Below are 22,947 nucleotides of genomic sequence, written 5' to 3'. Positions count from 1 at the left end.
AACTGAACTTTTCAAAAAAGAAATTACTAACGTCAGTGTCAAAGTGAATCTCGATAGAGCGAATTCAGTATATTTTAATCATATTCAAATTAAACAATGGTTTTCTGCAGTAAACGTACTTTGTTTACAAGATGTTTGCCCTTCAGCCGCTGTCAAATGACGTGACCCTGAAATGGTCTATTGTATTTTCTTTTCTTTATTATTCTGATTAATTCATGCGCAGAAGTACCTCTTTGTTAGTAACCTTTTGTACCCATGGAAATACATAGCGTAGTTTATAGTACAACAGGACGGTGCGACAACGGGGACGTGCGCCGTCTATTGTTCCACACCTAGTTCTAAGAAAAATCAGCCTTTAAAACGACATGTCGTAGCTTCTCTTTAGCAATGGACGAGGATGAGGAGTCTTAGGATAATTAATGCTCACAATATAGGAAAATATGTATTTATTAATTCATGCATTCTAAATCAGTACAAACATATATAACAACATGGGCTCTTCTTTAGGAGGGACACAAAAGACCGTCGCCGTTTATTTACAAAGACGTGTTTCTTAAAAATAAAGATACCTACGCCCCTCGCTTAAAGTTAATTAGTGTCCATGAACGACGTAATTAGCTGCACGTAAATGCAAGGGGAGTCGAATTTCATTACCTAATTCTTTACGACACACCCCTGATTTACGAAATTAAGTCATATAAACACGCAATTCAATATTATTAGCAAAGTTTACATTTCAATTAGTCTGTTTTTGTATAACCGTACCTTTGTAAGTGTCTTTGTAAGTGTCTAAGAGACTCAATAATGTTCGGCTCAGCGGAGTACTATTGTTCGAAATGTGTACTTACATAAACAAAGCATAATTTCATAAAACAGGTAGATCCCTTGTTTATGAAATTCCACACCTCCAACAATAGCACCTCACTGATTTGGATATTAATGAGTCTCTTAGATGGCTGGTACTACTTTATATTAGAACCAAATATAAATATATGTATTTTATGTAATTCTTAAAGGTACAAATTTATACACAACGTTACAGATGTTCAAAACATTGGTAGATTATTATTGTAACAGTTTAGTTCGATATTAAACGTTGTCAATAGGTAATTGTCTCATCTGAAAAAGAAGTATATCTATACCAAAGGGACCCAAAAAAGTAAGTATGTAAGGAACAAAAACAACGTGATCTTAGATTTTTTTCTACGCACGTAAAAGCGTGTTTAACTACGAGTAAAGTGAGTCCCTATTATACGAAACAATGACAAAAATGTCAGATTCTTTACTAATATAAGGTTAAAACGTACAGTGTAATCACCCCTTTAAAGGCAATTCTAAAGACGTCTAAAAACATGTTATTTTGGACGTTGTTAACATTACTATTAATGTTTAACATCACTTTGTTTTATATCACACTGCTGTGTAGAATTTTAGCAGATGAGTAAAAGACAGAGTTGAAAGTATTGTTGCATCACTAACCTAATGTACACTTCGCGTCAAAAAAAAACTGGTACAACTCTTATAACCGAAATCGCGTTTTTCAAGTTGTGTAAGTTGATCTTGTCAAATGTGTCATTCTAATTTCTAAGGCAACGTTGCCAGTCATCTCAATTAAGTACCCATACACTAATTCGTGTTTTATTATAATAAAATTTATGAAAATATTTCAATTAAAAAATAATGATAGTTAATAAGTCTAGACATAACTTTAAATAACTATGTTCAAATTAAAATCAAGAAGCGTGATTGGTTTCTCGTAAATTGTACTGTAGATACAAAACTCTATTGAGTTGTGGGATACTAGAATAAACACACGGGAGAAATAAAAAAATTGATTTGAAATTAATACAATATGAATAACTTTTACAGTGAACAAGTGTGGAATTTACATACAGTAGGAAAATGAAAGAATACCCATGAACGAACATATAAAACACGCTGTATTTTCCTGTCACCGTGTCACACAAAAAATTGGCCAGCGCAAGTACCTGTAATAACTACTGTTACATGTACTTGCACTGGGCAATTTTCTTTGTGACACGGTGACAGGAAAATACAGCGTGTTTTATATGTTCGTTCATGGGTATTCTTTCATTTTACCGACTGTATATGTATTACAATTCGAAACTGCTGAAATATTAATATTTTGGCATAGCTCCATTATTACTAATCACTTCTTGTAATTTTCTGAACACTGAGAAATAAATTTAGTTATATATTTTCATCTTCGTTCAAGCTTTCCCAGGTTTCTTCAATGATGGTCAATTGGTAGGGATAAAAATAATACCTATCTAAAACTTTTATACATTTTTAATCGTCATTTTTTTGTATTTAGATTTAGTGCAATTTTATTATCTGTTATGGCAACAACGAAGTGATTCACGAACTATTGTATCCAGTCTGAAGACAGGTTTACATTGGGAAAAAAAAGTGTACCAGTTTTTTATGACGGGAAGTGTACTATGTTTAATCTCATCGTCATTGATTAAACAATGAATGGTTTTCCCCGTGTCTGTTATCACATTATTACCAAATGTTGTTTTTAGGCCGCGTGTAGCCTACAAATCTATTCAGTGATTGCATTGTTGCTGATGTTAAACTATAACAATTCTTTGTTATGGGGTTTGAAGCGTGGAGTTTTGGCCATCCATAGATCGCTGATTCATATCCGGCTCGAAGGACCATGAATAGTATCAGTTAGCTGGAGCTTATGTAGTTCTTGTTGTACAAGAGCGAGTTGAAGTTCTGGATGTAATTAAAAATACAAAATATACCCTTTATTCGACTCTAAGTCCGGTTTGGTAATTGGCAGGAAACTTGCAGAGGTGATACTCGTTTGATTCTAATTAATAATTGAGAAGTGATTTCTACATAATGACTCCTACATACTGATTGCTTTATCTCTTATCTGTTACATGGTTTTTGTGTATTAGCTTTTAGGTAAAAACTCCACGCTTAAAACCTCATAACAAATACAAAATAACAAAGAATTGTTATAGTTTAACATCAGCAAAAATGTAATCTTTGAATAAATTTGTAGACTGCACGCGGACTCAAAACAACAACATTTGGTAATAATGTGATAACACGGGTCAAATAATTCATTGGTTTACATTTATTGGTTTACACATGGTCAAATAATTCAATGACAATGAAATTAAACACACTATTTGAACAAAAAAAAGTTTCTTGGGCTGACTTGGACCTCTACCTAGACTACAATACAACTAACCTTTAAAGTTGAGAAAACACTAAAATGTATAACTTGTAATGCTGAAATCCTTGTGATTGTCGAACTAGAAAGCATTTTATACACAAGTTTTGGTATATCACGGCATATAATCAAGATTTAAGGAACAGCAGGAACTATTAGAGAATGCCTCTACACAGGTGCTCCGATGAGGCTAAGTTGAAGCCGAAATACGTATAAGCACATAGTACAGGCCCTGTTCTGCAATCAAATCTGAATCAACTTTACTGTCATATTAAAGAGGTGTTCGAAAATTATTTTAAGTTAAATAATCCCATAGAAAAACTTGCATGTACTTATAGTGAAGGAGATAGCAAGCAGATTAGTGGAGATTCATCTATAACAAACTGGAAGAAAGGCTGTCATAGTTTATAAGGGAGAAAGCAAACGATAAAACTAGAATAATTTAAATTGGAGACTGTAAAAAAGGTTCAAAATATTTCCTATTGCCAACTAAACAAGAAATGCAAGGTTGTTAAAAATGTATATTTTTTATTCATGTAATATTTACCCAGTAGACATATATTTAAATTTAAAGAACCTTCTATTTTGCCAAGTAGAACTCTACATGTTTATGGGCCATTCCACGAACATACGCCTGTTTTGGATTACTTCGACAACGAATATTTTACTGTGCAACATAAGAAGTAAGAAACTAAATGGCGCTAATAATTATTGCAATAAACAACAATTTAATTTGCAATTTACTTTCGTTCTTCTTATTTTGCACAGTAAAATATTTGTTGTCGAAGTAATCCAAAACAGGCGTATGTTAGTGGAATAGGGTATAATAAGTTTTTTATCTTATAAATGATATCTTGCTAACCTGTTACGTGATACATACAATTAAAAATCCAATAAACCAATTACTAGATACAATATAGTTTTTACAATACTTTAAATAACTCTGTAAACGGAATTTAAATAAAACTAAAACTTTGGGGATACATATTTGCTCACAACACGTAAAAGGATGCATATTCGAGCAGTGTTACCTTTTAAAATATGTCATTTCAAATAAGAGTTCTTCAATCCCTTAATGTAGTTTTTTTGAAAAAGTCCGGCCAAAAAAAATCAACTTTTTTTATGTAAAAACCGAGAACGGATTTTAGTGCGCAGGTCAGCCCAATGAGTACTTGCATACCCGATTACTGAAATGATCGTCAGGAAACTGTCACTGGAACGGAAATCAGGAAAGTCGAGTAGTAAAGACGATGAGAAACGGTTTCCCAATAGGAAAACGATTAGTGGGAAGTAGTGATGTTGATTATAGTTACTTTCGAGTATTCGTTACAAATCGTTACTTTGATTACTTTTGTATTTAAGTACCGGTAATCATATCGAGAATCCTATTTCTCAGTAGGTAGGTATTTTGTATAGGTATTCCGATATAACAACAACCTTCACCGATCTGTTTAAGGGATAAAAATGATTTGATTACTATGATTACTTTTGTATTTGAGTACCGGTAATCTGGCGTAGATCTAGATAAAAATATAGGGTTCTTGCATTCGATCTTTGTTAATGACTTACATTACATATTTTACGTATACCATTATACCTCCTTCTGTTTCATCTTCTATCTTCTCCTCACCCTTAAAACGCTTCATACCGATAACGGTATTAGATAAAACTCGTGAAATACCGGTCCCGTCCGTTACTCGCTGGGATACGATTGGTAAAAAGTAATCAAGTGTACTGGTTGTAGATACAATAGTCGTTAATCGCTCTGATACGATTGGTACGAAGTAATCAGAGTAATCAAAGTATTTAAAGTAACGATTTGCTTCTTTGTATAGGATCCGTTACTTTCAGTATTAGTAAGTAACGAGTACTTTGTAACGGATAGATACTTTTTCAACATCTCTAGTGGAAAGACCACAAAAAGGAAGACCACAAAAACGATGAAACGACAACTTACTGGAGGTACATTGAAAAACAGACAAGAGTCTAGTAGTTGTACCTCGAAAATGCATTGCCTGGTGGTATTTTATGAATTTAAGAGTACTAAGAATAAAAAATAATTTATATATTCCTTCCTAGAACTCTTCTAATTCTTTAAGATATTATGGAACTTTATAGCTGCTCTATACAACACTTTACGAGATGTAACACATTTTTCTCCCCAACAGATTATTGTTCACTAATATTTTACATACATTTACATAATAAACTTCAAAGAAGTCAGTCTTCAAAAGTATTACTAAAGTTCTCACAATTTCAAAACAAATTTGAATACAAGAAGAATCAAAGGTGCACATTCCAATTTAAATATACTACATACCACGTCTACTTGTTGCTCTATATGTTTGTACACCCTTGATTTAAACAAATATGTTCTCATAATACTTGTTTTTATATTATTATTTTGGTAGAGCACCAATTGACTATTTCAAACTTAAAGCGTACAAAATGTTCCAAAATGAAGTGATTCAAGGTGGTAGAAAACTAATTTAGCTAATGGTAAATAAAGCACGGTGGTCCAATATTTAAATTACAAAGAAAAATCAATAGATGGCGCTATTTTTGACGTTTGTCATGAAAAATATTAGAAACTTATGTCGAATACCATGCAAGCGTTAAGATAGATTTTTTGTCACAAATTGAACGAGGCATTCAAAAATAATTTTTTATTTTAAATATCTCAGTGGCGAACAATTTTTTTTCTTCAAAAAATAGACCGTTCCCGTACGCACGCCAATGGTAAATATAAAATTCTTAGTTGTATGTCAAAAACTGCGCAATAACTACCTCTTAAAACTCAACAAATTTCATTTTAATATCCCAACCGGTTTTAGAGCAATCAATAAATCGTGAGTTTGTAAGTAAAATTTCAACACCCCGTATCTCGGAAACGAAGCATTTGCGGACATATGTTTATACAGCAAACTGCCATTATTTTTTCATGTAGAATTACCCCTTAAAGTTTGTCATACTTATTTACAAACACCCTATATATTAATAAAAAAAATATTTCAATAAAATATTTTGGAACATTTTGTAACAATTTTATTTTTAATACAATACACAACTAGTTATACAACCAAAATTAATAAAAAATACTGCTATTACAACTGATAGTCCAATACAATTTGATTAAAAAAATTAAAAACGAGCAATTCCCCCAGAATTATGTACAGTCTCGTAAAAAATATAAACTCTTTCAAAATGGATCATCACTTAGGCCTCCAAAATTTAGATACCATCTGACTAGAAGAAAAGTAAAAAGGAGAACGGTTTCTGGAAACGTGACAATTTAGTTTAAAATTAAAATCAAGCTGGACATTTATCGAGCTACAGCATTACATCCATGATATATTATTATAATCTGATCAGTTCTTGGCCTTGCCTACGATCACAAACAACACTACTCGCATGATCACTGTCTGAACAAATTCACTTTGTATTTGAGATGGGGCACAAATGAAACGGAGACCGTGGAACACATAAACGAGACAGGAAACGAATGTACACTCTGTGCAGATCACTCTGTATATAGTCAAGAGGCAGCGCTGAAAAATCTCTTTGAATTTACTAAAGCTAAATTTTTCACAGTTGATTACTGTGATTGTGTAGAGAAACATACTGCGGTCGGTCAAGCGAAACGTAGAACAGGGGTTACTGAGAGGGTATCAAAGCTGCTTTCCTACGAAGGTAATTAAATCCATTTACTAAGGCTGAAAATCAGTACACACATTCTAAATTAAATATAAATAAAAGTTATTATAGTCGGTCAGCTGTATGACGGGACAGAGCCGGTCGGTCGGCCCCAGTGAATGTACACAATGTACAGGGTTATTCACTATATTTTGACCCCCTTGTAAACTGCTTTATTTACAGAATTAGAAAAAAATGTAAAATACAAAAGTTATTCAATTTTTAAATTATGATTTTTTGACATATATATTGTACTATAGTTTATTTTTTAACCAGGAGGAGTATACTAAAAAGACAGATTCACACCCAAGAAAGTCACTAGAATAATAACCAAATACATCTTCTTTTTTGGTTGATCTAGTCTGCCCTCAACGGTAATCCATAAATATTATATTAAATTAATACGTCGCTAAAGAGTTCCAAAAACAACTGCTTTTTATATAAAAACAGACTGAAAATCTAAAAATTAAAGGAATAACACAAAAAACTCAAAAATCGCCGATATAACTTAATTAACCTATGAAATGTCACTAGTGTCAAAATTTGATAAATGTCATTAGTGTCAAAATTTTATAACATTGGAGTAAACTTGCCTGCGGTTGGATGAAATTACAAACAAGCAATACAGCGCGGTAAATTTGAATCACTCCTCTTGGTTAAAAAACAAACCATAGTGACGTCATCCATCTGGGCGTGATGACGTAATCGACTATTTTTTTAAATGACAATAGGGTTCGTGTGCTAGCTCATTTGTAAGGTTATTCAATTCCCTATTCAGTAATATAAACATTAACATGATTGTTTATAAAGGGTGTCCAAAAAATTTTTTTTTAATTAAATTGTTTAATTAATAATTCAAATTTTTTTTTGGACACCCTGTATAAATAATGATCTTAATGTTTATATTACTGCATAGAGAATTGAATAACCTTTCAAATGAGCTAGCACACGACCCCTATTCTCATTTAAAAAAATAGTCGATTACGTCATCACGCCCAGATGGATGACGTCACTAGTACGATTTATATGTCAAAAAATCATATGTAATTAAAAAATCGGATAACTTTTGTATTTTACATTTATTTCTAATTCTGTAAATAAAGCAGTTTACAAGGGGGTCAAAATATAGTGAACAGCCCTGTACATTCATTGGGGCCGACCGACCGGCTATGTCCCGTCATACAGCTGACCGACTATAATAACTTTGGATGTTCTCCAACAAGATGGTCGGATGACATCAGGCGCATCCCGCACAACTGGATTCAGGGTGCTCAAGACTGGATGCAATGGAATTATCTACAAGAGGCCTATGTTCAGTAGTGGACTCAACGGCTGATGATGATGAATTAAATCTATTTATATCAGGCTGAGAACTTTTAAAATTATGAACGTGTTTTGTAGTTATTGTAAAATTGAAAAATTTGGTATAGAAGGTGTCACTTGTTACAAACAAATCTTAAGACGATATTTATACATTTTCACAAAAACAACAAAATAAAAAAATAGTTGCTTTATTATGTATTGGAACTTTAAGAGGCATCGAGGTCAAGAAAAAGGGATGATACGATCATAAAACACGACATTTAACAATAATTCTAAGAATTAATTAAAGTCCTTCCTACGATTTTTTACATTTTCACCATTCGTTAATTTTGTATAGAATAGTTTGATAAACAAATCGTTTCACTTTGTCACGTTTCCAGAAATGCGCTGAAATACCTAAAACCTGGCTTACTTTTTATCAAACAACGGCAACTTAGATCTAACCGCCCCTTCACATATAACCAACCTGGAACATTTTGGCCTCTGCAGCGTCACGTGGGCCCCACTACTCGTAGAACCCATATTATGTTTCTCCAAAGATCTTCGTAAGTTAGCTATTCTCGAACTTAACTGTAGCCCACCTCTAACACCGCCAGGATGACGCAAGGTTGCTCCTTTACGCTCGAAATACTCGACTATGGACTGTATGTTGGGTTTAAGATCGTTCGGCCAATCGGAACTGGTTAAACTAGATATATCTTCACTACTGTCCGTATATATAGACGAGGCTCGCTTGCATAAGGCTTGCAATTCAGCGTGTTCTAATTCGTCCAACGATCTAAGGGAGCTAACAGCAGTACCACTGTCGCCCCACATACTGTTAGGTGATAGACATTCTCCTACGCTCGAGTAGAACCCCGATTCGCAAGACCCTCGACGTCTCAGAAACCCAGTAACTGACTCAGCTGTAAATTCGGATAAATTTGAACTAGATCCGCCTTTATACAGGGGATGGACGAAAAGAGGAGACCGTATTGTATGGGCTTTCCTCGATGCTGTAGGTGATCCTGGAAGGGATTTCGGACTGTCTTTAGATTCCACGAAAGGACAAGGCATCTCACAACAGGAAGAAAAATTGCCAAGTAACTTTTTAACGCCCTGGAATTGCGCTAGACCTGCGAACGGGTTAGTAGTGCTAGGTTTGTAGTGCGGATCCTGACGACACATGAGTAAAGCGTGTCGACGGGCCTTGTCACTTGGCGTCGCAAACATTGAAAGAGACCACACGGATGTGTCCTCCGAAAGAGACCGTCGGTGGACGACTGAAACAATAATTAAATTTTTTTTATTAGAAACACTATAATACATTTAAGTACATATAAAAGAATGATAAATAAATCAAGAAAAAGCAATAATTAAAGCATATAAAATTTTTTACGGAACATATTCAACTACTTTTGCATTACTGAAATAATTCTATTTGTACTGAGGTATTTCTAACTTCTAACTGAAGTGTTAAGCAATCTTAAGTAAAAGATATGGCAATGAAAAAATTGGTTATAAAAGGTTGTATACCTTTATATTTATATTTATAAAGATTACAAACATCATCTGTACAAAAGTGCTAAAAAGTTTTAGGAATATTTTTATATATTATAGGAAATAAATTTATTTTCAGGTCACTGACGATCTAGAAATCGGAAGTACTTTAATATATTACATAAAAGGTTGATATCTAAGAATAATAAAACACTGAAAACTTTTGTTTTCTACATTCTCGCAAAATTTATTACAATTTATTTTCACTACAGCTGTTTTGGCAGAGTGTCTGATCTCAAGTAATGTATTTTTACTATGCGTCTAAACTTTATAGTTTTTAACTGAATAAGTTGTGGAGGAAGAGCTGTTTGTCTCAAGTTGGTCATTCAGAATTATATTTGTATTTTTTAATCATTCATTTCCTATAACTTCTAATAGAGATAGCTTAAGGCTTTTTATTTTGAATATGGAGAATTTGAAGTAAGTCATTCAAAGAATAATTATGATCTTGAAGGTGAAGTGTATACGTAGAATCTGTTTTTGAAGTTATACTTCTTTACGCGCGATATGAGGGTGAATTTTAATAGGATTAAAACCTTTGATCCCGGCGCAGTCGCATTACAACTTTGTTCTGATTGGATGTTCAAAAGACATGACAAAAATTATCCAATATGGCAGCTGTGGCACAGCTGTGGGACTGTGGTTTGGTTATGTATGGTTGTTGCGTTTTAAAATTTGTAGGAAGAGAAACAACAAACAAAAAGTTAGTTAATGGTTATACTGCCTTTTTAAATAGTTTTCATATTATATTTTTGGACTTATTAACATAGAAGAGATGATTGTTGCATGCCAATGTGAAAGCCCATCAAACTGTGACTAGTATGAGTGGCGCAAAATTACTGATAAAAAACCTATTAGCTCGAAGGCGTAGAGAACTGTGGATAACAACAATCAACCGGGACGATCTACGATCTCGCTTATTCAAAGCTAAAGAATCTTACACTGGTAAGTGTTTTAAAAATAGTTGATCAAATTTTGTTATGATATTTGAACATAGCCACTTTGCACGATGCAAGTGATTGTGAAATTTATTAGTCGTTATACGGGCTCTGATTGGGTGTTGAAATGATCTGTCAATAATAAATAATTGTTCAATATGAAGGTAAACAAAAGTATAATATATTAATTTTATTGTTGTGAGGACAGAAACAAAAAAGTTTATAATTGTAGTGATTTTTAAATAGTTTTTAAAGCAACAGGTACGTAATAATTGTAAATGTATCATAGGTACCTACCAAGATACATAGTATGTAATACTTTTATTTACATAATTTGATTACCATCAAAATTTCTATCAATATTCACCTAATATATTGTTTTCTTACTCTATGTTTTGTTGTATTTTTTCAATTCTAAATCATTTCAATTCAAAATCAAAATAATTTGATTTACATAATTCAAAAATGTCAAAAGTTTAATCCGTTTAGTTAGTCGATCTTCGCACATAATGACACACTGTCTCCGTGGCGAAGCGTTTAATGCGAGTGAACCCCAATACAACGCCAATACCAGCCGCGCTGGTAAGTTGGTTCGAATCCCAATAGAAACTTTTATTTTTTTTATTTATTTTTATACATTTTATGATTGTAAGTATATTTATTATATAATTTTATTTTCAGAAAATACGTATTTAGTTAAAAAATTTTCCGACAATTAATGTTCAGAAATCATTTGTGGCATTTTTAATGTGTTTGTGTGTGTTTTATTCTTTTATTATTTTAATTTTTGGCACTGTTTTAATAAAAATGTTTGAGAAGTAGTAAGTATAAATTAGTTTAATATTTAAATAAAATATAAATAAGAAGTATATTAATTTCGTTTATAATCATATAATCATATAATAGAAGTATAACTTCCTACGTGCGTATAAAGTACACACACATTCTTTTTTCTATTATTGAAAGTCCCTTTATGTTCTGCTATACGTTGGTTAAAGGTTCTACCAGTTTGACCGATGTAAAATTTTGGGCAGTCATTACATGGAAGTCTGTATATTACCACTGTCTAAGTACTTTTCAGAGCATATGGAATAAAGTTAGAAAGAGTCCACAATACCGCTGATTTGGTCGCTAACGTTAACGATAATTGGGACATAACCAAAGAAATAAGACTAGGCATGAAAAAGCTAGAGCCGCCTTCTATAAACTAAAGAAAATTCTTATTAATAATAAAGATATTACACTAAACTTTAAAATAAGAATAATAGGCTGCGACATATTTTCCACATTGCTATATGGCATGGAGAGCTGGACCCTTATAGAGACACTAATAAAAAAATTGAGGCCTTTGAGATGTGGATTTATCGGCGAATATTGTGGATAAGTTGGGTTGATCGAATAATAAATGAAATAGTTTTCCATCGAATGAAAAAGGGCACAGAAATAACAAAACAATAAAAATTCGAAAGTTATAATATTTCGGCTATGTAATGAGACATCCAGAGAGGTATAACCTTTTGCTCCTCATAATACAGGGCAAGATCGTTAGCGGCCAAATCAGCGATATTGTGGACCCTTTCTAACTTTATACCATATGCTCTGAAAAGCACTTACACAGTGGTAATATACAGACTTCCATGTGATGACTGACAAAATCTTACATCGGTCAAACTGGTAGAACCTTTAAACTAACGTATGTATAGCAAAACAAAAAAGGGCTTTCAATAATAGAAAAACAGATTCGACGTACGCACTTCATCTTCTAGATCTAGATTATAATCATTCTTTTAGTGATCAATTTCAAATTCTCCATATTCAAAATAAAGGCCCTAAGCTATCTTTATTACAATCTATGGAAATTAATAACTTTAAAAATACATAATTCAGAATGACCAACATGAGACAAACACCTCTCCCCTAGTCAACTTATTCATTTAAAAAGTATAATATAAAGTGTAGACTCACAATAAAAATCACTAAAGAAGGCAACAGCTGTAGCGAAAATAAATTGTAATAGATTTTGTAAAAGTGTAGAAAACAAAAGTTTTCAGTTTTTATTCTTAGACAAAATGAACTTCGTTCAAGTAATGGTCGAATCCACCACTTACTAAAATGATTAATATGCTAATAAAACATTAATAATTGCTTTTGTTTTAGTCAATTAGTAGCAGCGGTGATCGAAATTTTAATAAATTATTTAATATAATGACAAGACTCCCATACAATGATTTATATTTGAATCGTGATATGCAGAAGCCACACATGTCCATTTTTCCGTACACTCGGTTTTTGGCAGAATATGCGTATACACACGTAATTAAATCGCACTATGGCAAAATAGCACATTATGTCCGTATTTAATTTATATAGTAGCCAACAAGACAAGATATTTATTTCGTAACCAACAAAAACCACATAAGTCCTGGACATGTGCTGTTTCTACTAGACATGTTTTTACGACATGTGCTGTTTCTGCAAAATATAGCGATTCAATTGTAATTCTATACTTACTTTTTCGATGCTGAGGGGCGCTTGCCTGGACGGCCAATACCGGAAGCTGCTCTTCGCTTTTAGCTGCACAATTCGCCATACGTTGTTGTTTTTCTTTGGCCAACTTCATGTCCTTCAGGATATCGGCGAGAGCTTGAACGTTTTCGGTAAAGGTGGGACGACTTTTTGGTTCAACAGAACAACACCTGAAATCATAAAAAATGTACTGATGCACAATTTCTTTAATTCAGGTTTAAGATGGCACCAAAATGGTTAAAAATACCAAAATGTAGTACAATAATCGAAAAAATGGTAATTTACGAACGCCATAAAATCGTGTAGTTCTATACGTACGCACCGTAGTAGCCTAGTCACCATTATTGGCCATAAAAATTCACAAACAATTAAAAGTGGTTGTGAATTGCTGATGAATATTATTCACAATTCAGAACCTGAAAATACTCAGAAAATAATGCAAACATTGTTATTTTGTTTGTCGCAGCGAAGAGGTAGTGTGTGTAGACTTAACGACGTTCTACACCTTCGTTGCGGGGTATGCCTCTCAGAGGAAAGGGGGGAAACTTATATGCAAGCGAAAGTTAGTAACAATGCATTTATAGCAGAATACTCAAATCATATGTTTCAGTATTGAATACTTTATAAAAATAAATTGTAATAAATTACGGAAATTACGGATTACATTATAGGTCTGGATCCCGCGTATGAAAAAAAAGTTGATTAATAGCAAGCTGAAAATTTGTTAATAGCTTAAGGGTGTCTAGTCGGATAAACTTTGATATATGGGAATACTGAAACAGGGGCAGTTTTAATTGTGGAACAGGTTAAAAATTTGGAACGGTCACACCACGAAAACGGCACATTTATTTTGTCCGACAGAACAGACTTAAACTCTCCGAACAGAGATTAAACTCTCATGCAAAAATCAGACTGCTATTTATCACCTGTCATAGTTCCTGTCATTTGACATATTCTACATGTTCCACTCATTAAAACGCCCATCTGGTGATAAATAGCAGTCTGATTTTTGCATGAGAGTTTAATCTCTGTTCGGAGAGTTTAAGTCTGTTCTGTCGGACAAAATACATGTGCCGTTTTCGTGGTGTGACCGTTCCAAATTTTTAACCTGTTCCACAATTAAAACTGCCCCTGTTCCAGTGTTCCCATATATCAAAGTTTATCTGACTAGACACCCTTAAGCTATTAACAAATTTTCAGCTTGCTATTAATCAACTTTTTTTTCATACGCGGGATCCAGACCTATTACGGAATTAATTATAATAAATAAATTAAAAATAAATGGTACGATAAACAATCCTCATTTTTTAATATGTTATTCCTTACAAAAAAACCTTTAATTTAAGCACAAATAATTAAAAATCGTAAATTTGGGTCAAAAGTTATTAACTTTTTAAGAATTCCCATAAGAGCCCATGTTAAAACTTAACTTTGACACTTAATAGTAATTAAACGGCACGGTAAAACAATTTTTAAAAAATCAAGTCTTAGTTTTTTGAAGTAAACTATAACATAATAAAATTTCATGCAAATCCTTAATTCTTTGCCGAAGGTGTAGAACGTCGTTAACAAAATTTACAACTGGAATAACACCACGCAAGAACCCAAGAACACACCTAAACACCAACATACCTCGAGTCCGAGTAGACCGCTCGTTAACATACAAGTTCCATTAAAAGAGAACTCGAAAAGTGGTGGCTATGATTAATAACTCTTGAAGGAACATTAGTAATAGTAAATGGGTGGCAAACCTACAGTACTAAAATCAACAGCGCACAGGCGCTATACTTTTTAACTACAGAACAGGTATTTACGGTATGGACGAGATCTGCGCACGTCACGAGTATCAGTCTATAGACTTATTAACGGCTTCATATGACTAGCCCTCTTGATAAACTGTATAAATCTTCAGACCTCTCGGATTTTGACTCCCGTAGAATTGGCCCACGAATTTACCGAAAGATCCAAAAAAAATTTCGACAACCGCAACCTTCTCTTTGGCCACGAATCGATTCTTGGCAGGCTAAAATCAAGAAAACGCTTTTTAGCGACTTGCTAGTCAACCCATCGGCCTGTTCTAGCGTATATAAAATTTTGTGCGATCGCTTCCACTTGATTCTCCCACTTTTCGGTGGTTTCCTTTTGGTCTTGAGCCCTGCATTCTACTATCTAGGGCTCTTTTCGGCAATATGTCGGCCTTCATTCTCACTTCACGACCAGACCATCAAAGTCTCTGAAGTTTAACGTAATGAGATCGATGCCCCTTTTGAACAATTGGTAGAGTTCACAGTTGTACTTGGATCTTCATACTCTGTTAATAGGTTCAAATATTCCTCGGTATTTTTCTTTCAAAGACATTTCTTATCATCACCCACAGACCCCGATTTCGATCTCCAGCTCCAGTGTGTGTAGTTTTATACAAAAGTAGGCTATTTCATTTTCTTTAAAATTGTGTTTTATGAAATGAGATAATCGTATAAGCGTTTATAAGTTAGATTGTTTATTTCTGGACTAACAATCCAAAAGGAGGAAGGTTTAATCTAAGGCTTATTCTTTCATCAACCTTTCCGATAATGAAGAACATATCATTTCTATTAATATAAGAAAAGATAAAAAATTAAAGTTGATGATATCAAAAATTCCTTTATTAGTTCCCAGTGATTTATAGCAGCGGTTCTCAATCTTTTTTGGTGACGGAACACTTTTGGAAAGTAAAATACTTAACGGAACCCTACAATAGTTTTTAAAAGTGTATTTTTTATTAATAAGCTTAATCAAATTCCAATGTAACAGTTACTTATTACTTACATACTTGTTAACTAATGGAAGGTATGAAACTGTTTTCTTATTTTTCATCAATTGGTTGATATCAGGTTTGATAGATGACATTAATTTGAAGTCTCATATCAGGTTCGGCGTCCAGTCTATTGCGGTATTTTGTTTTCGTGGCTGCATATGTGGAGAATCCTGTTTCGCATAAATATGTTGTTGAGAACGGGAGAAGAATATTCACAGCCATTTTGGCAATCATTGGATATTCATCACGGATTCTGCACCAAAAATCTCTGGGAGGCGTCGTTTTAAACAATCACTCCATAAATGTGTCTGATGACATTTCTAAAAGAGATTCGTATATCTCGTTTGACATATTTTCGGGCTTTTGTAAGTTGGGTTTATGAATCCATGAATTCAGTTTCATTTTTGTATTCTGTTCTTCGGGAAAATACATCAAAAGATGCACGCATGGAAGTGAGATATTTGACTATTTCTTCAAATACATCATCTTGGAACATTCCTGAGTCCGTATCGCTGACAAACTGAATGATGTAAAGCTTTCTATTTTTCTCTTTCTGACGCAAATAATTAAAAAATCTAATTTTCTTTTGAACGCAGTTATTTTGTTACAGGCCTGGAACACTATTGTCTGTTTACCTTGCAATGATAAATTTAAATCGTTCAGTTTTTGAAAGATATTCGCCATAAAAGACAGTCGGAACATATAAGTTTTATCATACAAACGGTCTTTCAAATTGAAATAAGTATTTGAAAGAAACATTTGTAACTCGGCTCTAAGTTCAAATAGCCTTGCTAAAGTTTTACCCCGACACAGCCATCGCACTTCTGTATGGAGCAGCAGTGTTTTATATTTGCTGCCATAATCTTCACACAATAATGAGAACAATCGGGAATATGGTCGTGATTTGATAAAATTTATTCTTTTTACTGCTTGATCCATAACTAATTTTAGATTTGACGGCATTTTCTTCATCGCAAGTGCTTGTCTATGCAGGATATAATGGCTGGAGCTATAATTAGGAGCTTTATTTTTTATTCGTGACACCAATCCTGCTGTTTTACCTGTCATCGACTTGGCCCCATCTGTACAAATGTCAATGCAATCGTTTTAACTGAGATTATTTTCCTCAAAAAACATAATTATTTTATTAAAAATTTCCTCTCCGGTTGTGTTTGTGGGCAGTGGTGAACACATAAGCATGTCTTCATCAGAAGAACTTTCATATGGATATCTCACGATAACCAGCAAGATAGCCAGACCAACAACATCAGTAGACTCATCTATTTGCAAGGCGAATCGTGTTTTTTGTAGACGTGTAACTAGGTAGGTCTTGTTTGACGTAGCTGGCAAGATCATGAATACGCCGTGAAACAGTAACGTTCGATAGTGGTACAGTAGAAAGATGCTTTGCAGATTTTTCATCGATCATACATTTTGTTATGTCTAGCACACATGGTTTTATTAAATTCTCAGCGATATTGTGCGCTTCACCTGCTTGTGCAATGCGATAGCTAACTAAATAATATAATGGCTCTGTGGCCTTTTCATTGAAAGTTTTGGTTACATGCATTATAGTTTTTTGACTTTCCAATAACTGTTCTTTTTTACGTATAAAAAATTCTTTATTCTTGTTTTTAGACTCGGGGTGTGCAGTTTCTAAATGTCGGCGCAACTTAGCAGGTGCCATTGGAACTATTATGAAACAGTTTACTACATAAAATGCAGTTAGGTGAGCCGTTGGAATCAACAAATCCGAAACTGTGTCATCAAACTTCCTATTTTTCACCTTTGAAACCGTGGAACTGACGTCGTTGCATAATCGTCTTGACCGGTAATTGCTGCATATTCCGCGTGTACTGCTTTCGAACATTCGGCTTCGGTAGATGTTATTGCATCACGTTTAACGCCTTTAAGCCAACGTCATATTCTTCTTTATTAAAAACCACAAAATAACGTATAATCACAAACAACAAAAGTACAAAACTAATACAATCAGAATACAGCAGTAGAAAAATAAACACTTTTTTCGCTCCGAACCCTAATTGTCGACTGACTACTGACAGTACTAAGGACTAAGTCACCAAAGAATACCCCAACCAACCAAGTTGGTTGGGGTATTCTTTGGTCACACCAAGTCGTGTATCAGCGGTGACAGGCTAGTAAAATTGTATGAGACAACAGGAGGCAACTAAGTTCGACCTGTGGTTCGACCACGTCTCGTGAATCGTGCTATACCGCGTCAGAAAAGTCGAACAGAAAGAGGTGTTTTGAATTTTTTTTTTTTAATTCTCGCGGAACCTCTACAGGGTTATCGCGGAACCCTAGGGTTCCGCGGAACACACTTTGAGTATCGCTGATTTATAGTATTAGATTAATCACTAAGATTACTCAGAATGTTCTAATGATTTGTAACAAAAAGCTGCAATTATGTTATTTTATTACAGACTTACAGATAAAAATTTTTATGCCTGGCAATTTAAATTTATTCTCTTTGATTTAAATGCCTTTGATTTAAATTAATTTCTCATCCTGATCATTTTCCTGATTTGGCCCCCTTCGATTATTATGTGTTCTCAAATCGGAAGAGATGGCTCATAAATAACAAATTCAGCTCGAACGAAGAGATAATAATTGACGAAACAAACGTCTATTTTACAGAGCTACCTGAATCGTATTTTTAGGATGGGATAAAGAAGCTGTAAAATCGCTAAAATCGTATTAAGCTACAAGGAAACCATATCGAATAAAATGAAAAAAAAATTGTTGGAAAAACATGTTTTTTTATTTCAAATGAGATTACATATCAAACCACCAGACAGAAAAAGAAGATTCAAATAAATAGAACGAGGGTTTAGAGAAAATGAGCTACGCCTGTACGAGCTTTGTTTTTTTAGAATGGAACTTTAAATTGGAGCGCGCTGAAAAATTTCAAAATCTCGGTTTCTACAGCACGTGTTCGAATAATAATTATTATTATTATTGGAACATTGTAAAAATTATTGAAAATATTTTTAATTAAGCCCATCTTTAAAATGCAACACTGCCAACAGTACAAAAATTTAAAGGACAAATGTTTAGTTTTAATGTAATGTGCCTAAAAGACATGTGTTTTTCTGAAATAAGTTTCTATCCAGGTACCACCCGCTTCACCCTCCAAGTACCAAGATAACTTGCTCTTTTAAGCTTATTCGGTTGGTGTGTGTTGACGGAATTAATTAAAAATAAGTGTAACAACGAACAGTAATATATTTATTTATTTTGGGTAAACAAGCGTGTTTTGCTTATATCTCGAAAGAGGGTTGTTTGTTAGCGCGAGCGAAGGTGTGTCTGCATCGTTCGCATGCTGTGTAGAGACTGACTTGCCGGACCACCAACTATTATGTCAACTGGTTTGCGGTTTCGCGATAATGGCCAGAAGGGCAATGAATTACTGCAGCTGCGTTTTAAAAGATGAGAACCTTTTTGTATTTTAAGAAGTTGACATGAAGAGTGTGGCAATCTGGCATCGTAATCAATTAGTGTTTCTTTGAAAAAAACATTAATTTTATACAATCTGTTTAGGGACACATTTTCGTTTCTCGAAATCCACGGCTCTTGTTGGCATATGGTTTGTGTATTACATGTGAATTTTAAATGACTAATGTTGTTTCGTTTTGAGAAAAGTTAATAAAAATTAAGAAATTAAAATTAGCAAAAATAGTAATTAAAGCGTATCGCTATAATAAGCTCAATGTCGAGTGTGCTTCAGTACGAGAGCAATGCAACACGCTTGTTGCTCCCTCAAAAAATCCGCCACGGAATTTTACGTCACTCGAAAGTGTGTTCTCAGCCGAGACTCAGCCAACATCATATTGGACCCTGTGCAACAAGTGAATTCTGTTGCACCCTCAAAGATTCTGCCAAGGAATCTTACTCTTACGTCACTCACCAGCTCTCAACTAAGAAGAAGACGCGACCTCTAAGTTGCCTTCAAGACAACCAACCACACGGTTGCCACATCGCCTCCACAGCCGGGGTAATGGTACAAGTGATTTAGGACAGACAATATAGTGCACATACACAGACATCGTGAAATACTCACATTTGTAAGTACTTTTTTATAGTAGTTTTGTTTCTCTCGACCAACACTAATGATGCATCCATTTTGTTTGTGTATGTTTTGTTCTCTATCTCCTAGGTTTGTTTGTGCTCTATTTGTATGTATCTTTATTCAATAAATTGTTTTAGTATCCTTCGTAAAAGTTCCTTTAAGAGGAAACAGTAGCGATCAACAGGTAGCGAAAATGCGTTCCAAGATTGCGGCTGTAATTTTGAATATTTTTTCGAGATATTTGGCACACGTATTCGTAATATAATAAAGAATGGCGGTACAGAGCCCAATTTGAAAAATATATTAATATGTGGAAATTACTCTGTAATTAAATACAATATTAAAAAAACGAGCCTGTACCGCCATTAACAAGAACAAAAAAATACACTTTCTTCAAATAAACTTTTTTATCCGATGCCTAGATTTTGTGTCATTTTGGAACTACTAAAATTTTTTATTTCATTAATAGTTCCAAAATGACACAAAATCTAGGCATCGGATAAAAAAGTTTATTTGAGGAAAGTGTATTTTTTTGTTCTTCTTAATGGCGGTACAGGCTCGTTTTTTTAATATTGTATTTAATTACAGAGTAATTTCCACATATTAATATATTTTTCAAATTGGGCTCTGTACCGCCATTCTTTATTATATTACGAATACGTGTGCCAAATATCTCGAAAAAATATTCAAAATTATGGCCGCAATCTTGGAACGCGTTTTGGCTACCTGTTGATCGCTACTGTATCACCTTAAATCGTAGTTTTTAAACCTCTCCTACATTTATTACAGGTAAATAGCCTCAGATTTTGATAACCAGCAGCCTATAGCAATAGATACAGTCTCTCTTTTTTTTTGAACGTTCTTTATGAACGTTCTATTGTCATGTTGTGATAGTATTATTATCTCAATAGCACGCAGAAGCTTGATTTTTTTAAAATTGCGGTAACTCGATGAAATAATAACTGTTGTTTTCACCTCCCGCAAAAATGTGAAAATCTCGGAAAAACTAATTAGTTAAATTTTTCCATAAAAAAGTTGAAATTGACTATTAAATTAATTCGTAAGAAATATTAAAATTTTATTGATTAATGTAAGTATATGATTTATATAAATATATAATAATTATTAATTCTTCTCACAGGGCCCCCGTAAGGCAGAGCGGCGCCCGCGTGTGGCACCTATTTTAGCGCCCTTTAAATCTGCTACATCCACTTATAAAATAAATCTATAATTTTTTATTTTTGACGAGCTCTTGCTATATAGCTAATATTGCCAAACCAGATAATCTTTCCTCTACCATAGTAAACCTCAAAGATTTTTTATTTACTTTAATGTTGAAAACGATCTCTCACAGAAGCAACACAGAGTTAAAATGAAAAGAATTCTTAATGAAATACTGATATTTGGTAAAGATAAGGCTAGATATTTTCAAATATCTATTGAAGATTATGGGACATTTTATAGACCAGTTTTCAACCAAATTACACTAACCCTCTAGCGGGGGCGGACACAACCCCCAAAATCTTTAATGGAAAGGGGGGTTGAGTGATACCTCATTTTAAAGATCGTTCTATTACGTTTTCAAAAATACCACATACATTATATTTTTCTTCAGTAATTTTGGAAAAATCAAGTGAAACCGTACAGATATTAAAATATCGAGTTCAGAACTCCAAAAATTTTTCAGAGTATTGAGTCAAAGATTTTTCCAAAAGTACAGAAAAGAAATATAAGGCATGTGGTATTTTTGAAAAGGTAATTGAATGACCTTCAAAATGAGGTATCACTCAACCCCCTTTCAATTAAAGATTTTGGGGGTTGTGTCCGCCCCCGCTATAGGGTAGTTCCAAAATGACACAAAATCTAGGCATCGGATAAAAAAGTTTATTTGAAGAAAGTGTATTTTTTTGTTCTTCTTAATGGCGGTACAGGCTCGTTTTTTTAATATTGTATTTAATTACAGAGTAATTTCCACATATTAATATATTTTTCAAATTGGGCTCTGTACCGCCATTCTTTATTATATTACGAATACGTGTGCCAAATATCTGGAAAAAATATTCAAAATTACAGCCGCAATCTTGGAACGCGTTTTTGCTACCTGTTGATCGCTACTGTTTCCTCTTAAAATAAATATTTCTTATTTGCCAAACCTTCGGTTGGGCGCCCTTTTGGGGTTGCGCCCGCGTGCGTCGCACGCGTTGCACGCCCGGTTACGGGGGCCCTGTCTTCTCGTAAAGTACAAAAGATTCGTTTCAAAATTTATTTTAAAACATTTTTATTTAGAAAGCGTAAAAACTAAAAAATACGTCGTTTCGTATTTTAATTTAAGTAAACACATATGAAGTATTAAAGTAAATATGTAAAGTAAATTTGTTGAAAATCTCACCTAAATGCTAATGTTAAAAGTTCAGGTACAACATTCGGTCCGCACAGGTCCGAAAAAGCGAGGTAGTCCACTCCAAAATTATGAGTCCTCGGCAAATAGTCTGGATCAGCTTCAACGCGGGCTATCAACTCGCATAGAACTATACCGTAGCTGAAGACGTCGCTGCTTTCGTCGTAGTATTTGCCGTTGAGACCTTCCGGTGATATCCAATAGGGGGAGCCGACGATGGGTAGCTTGGTTTTTTCTTTGGGATCCGGAATGTCGGTGGATAGGCCGAAATCGCTTACGATTCCTTGGAGTTTTCCGGTGTCTAACCGTCTTATGAGGACATTCTGAAAGAAGAATAATTCGTTTAGGTGATTATTAGACCACTGTTTAAAAATTCAAGGGTTGTTCAGTCTGTCAGAAATTGTTTAAATAATGAGTCTGATTTTTCAC

The 22,947-nt window shown here is 33.8% G+C and overlaps 1 protein-coding gene across 1 annotated transcript in view; it reads right to left on the bottom strand.

The window, feature by feature from the left end:
* Positions 1–431: 431 nt before the first annotated feature.
* LOC126886698 (dual specificity testis-specific protein kinase 2) overlaps positions 432–22,947 on the bottom strand; it is a 147,797-nt gene continuing 125,281 nt past the window's right edge. Inside the window, exons 3-5 of the mRNA XM_050653693.1 lie at positions 22,510–22,841; positions 13,219–13,403; positions 432–9,492 (exon numbers count right to left, since the gene is read on the bottom strand). Coding sequence (XP_050509650.1) covers positions 8,639–9,492; positions 13,219–13,403; positions 22,510–22,841 — 1,371 coding nt within the window. The 3' untranslated portion in view covers positions 432–8,638. The remainder of the gene's footprint in view (positions 9,493–13,218; positions 13,404–22,509; positions 22,842–22,947) is intronic.

This window comes from Diabrotica virgifera, chromosome 6 (assembly GCF_917563875.1).
Source record: "Diabrotica virgifera virgifera chromosome 6, PGI_DIABVI_V3a".
In the NCBI taxonomy this organism is placed as follows: Eukaryota; Metazoa; Arthropoda; class Insecta; order Coleoptera; family Chrysomelidae; genus Diabrotica; species Diabrotica virgifera.
The sequence above is the reverse complement of the archived record's forward strand: the minus strand, read 5'-3'. Positions and strand labels throughout refer to the sequence as shown.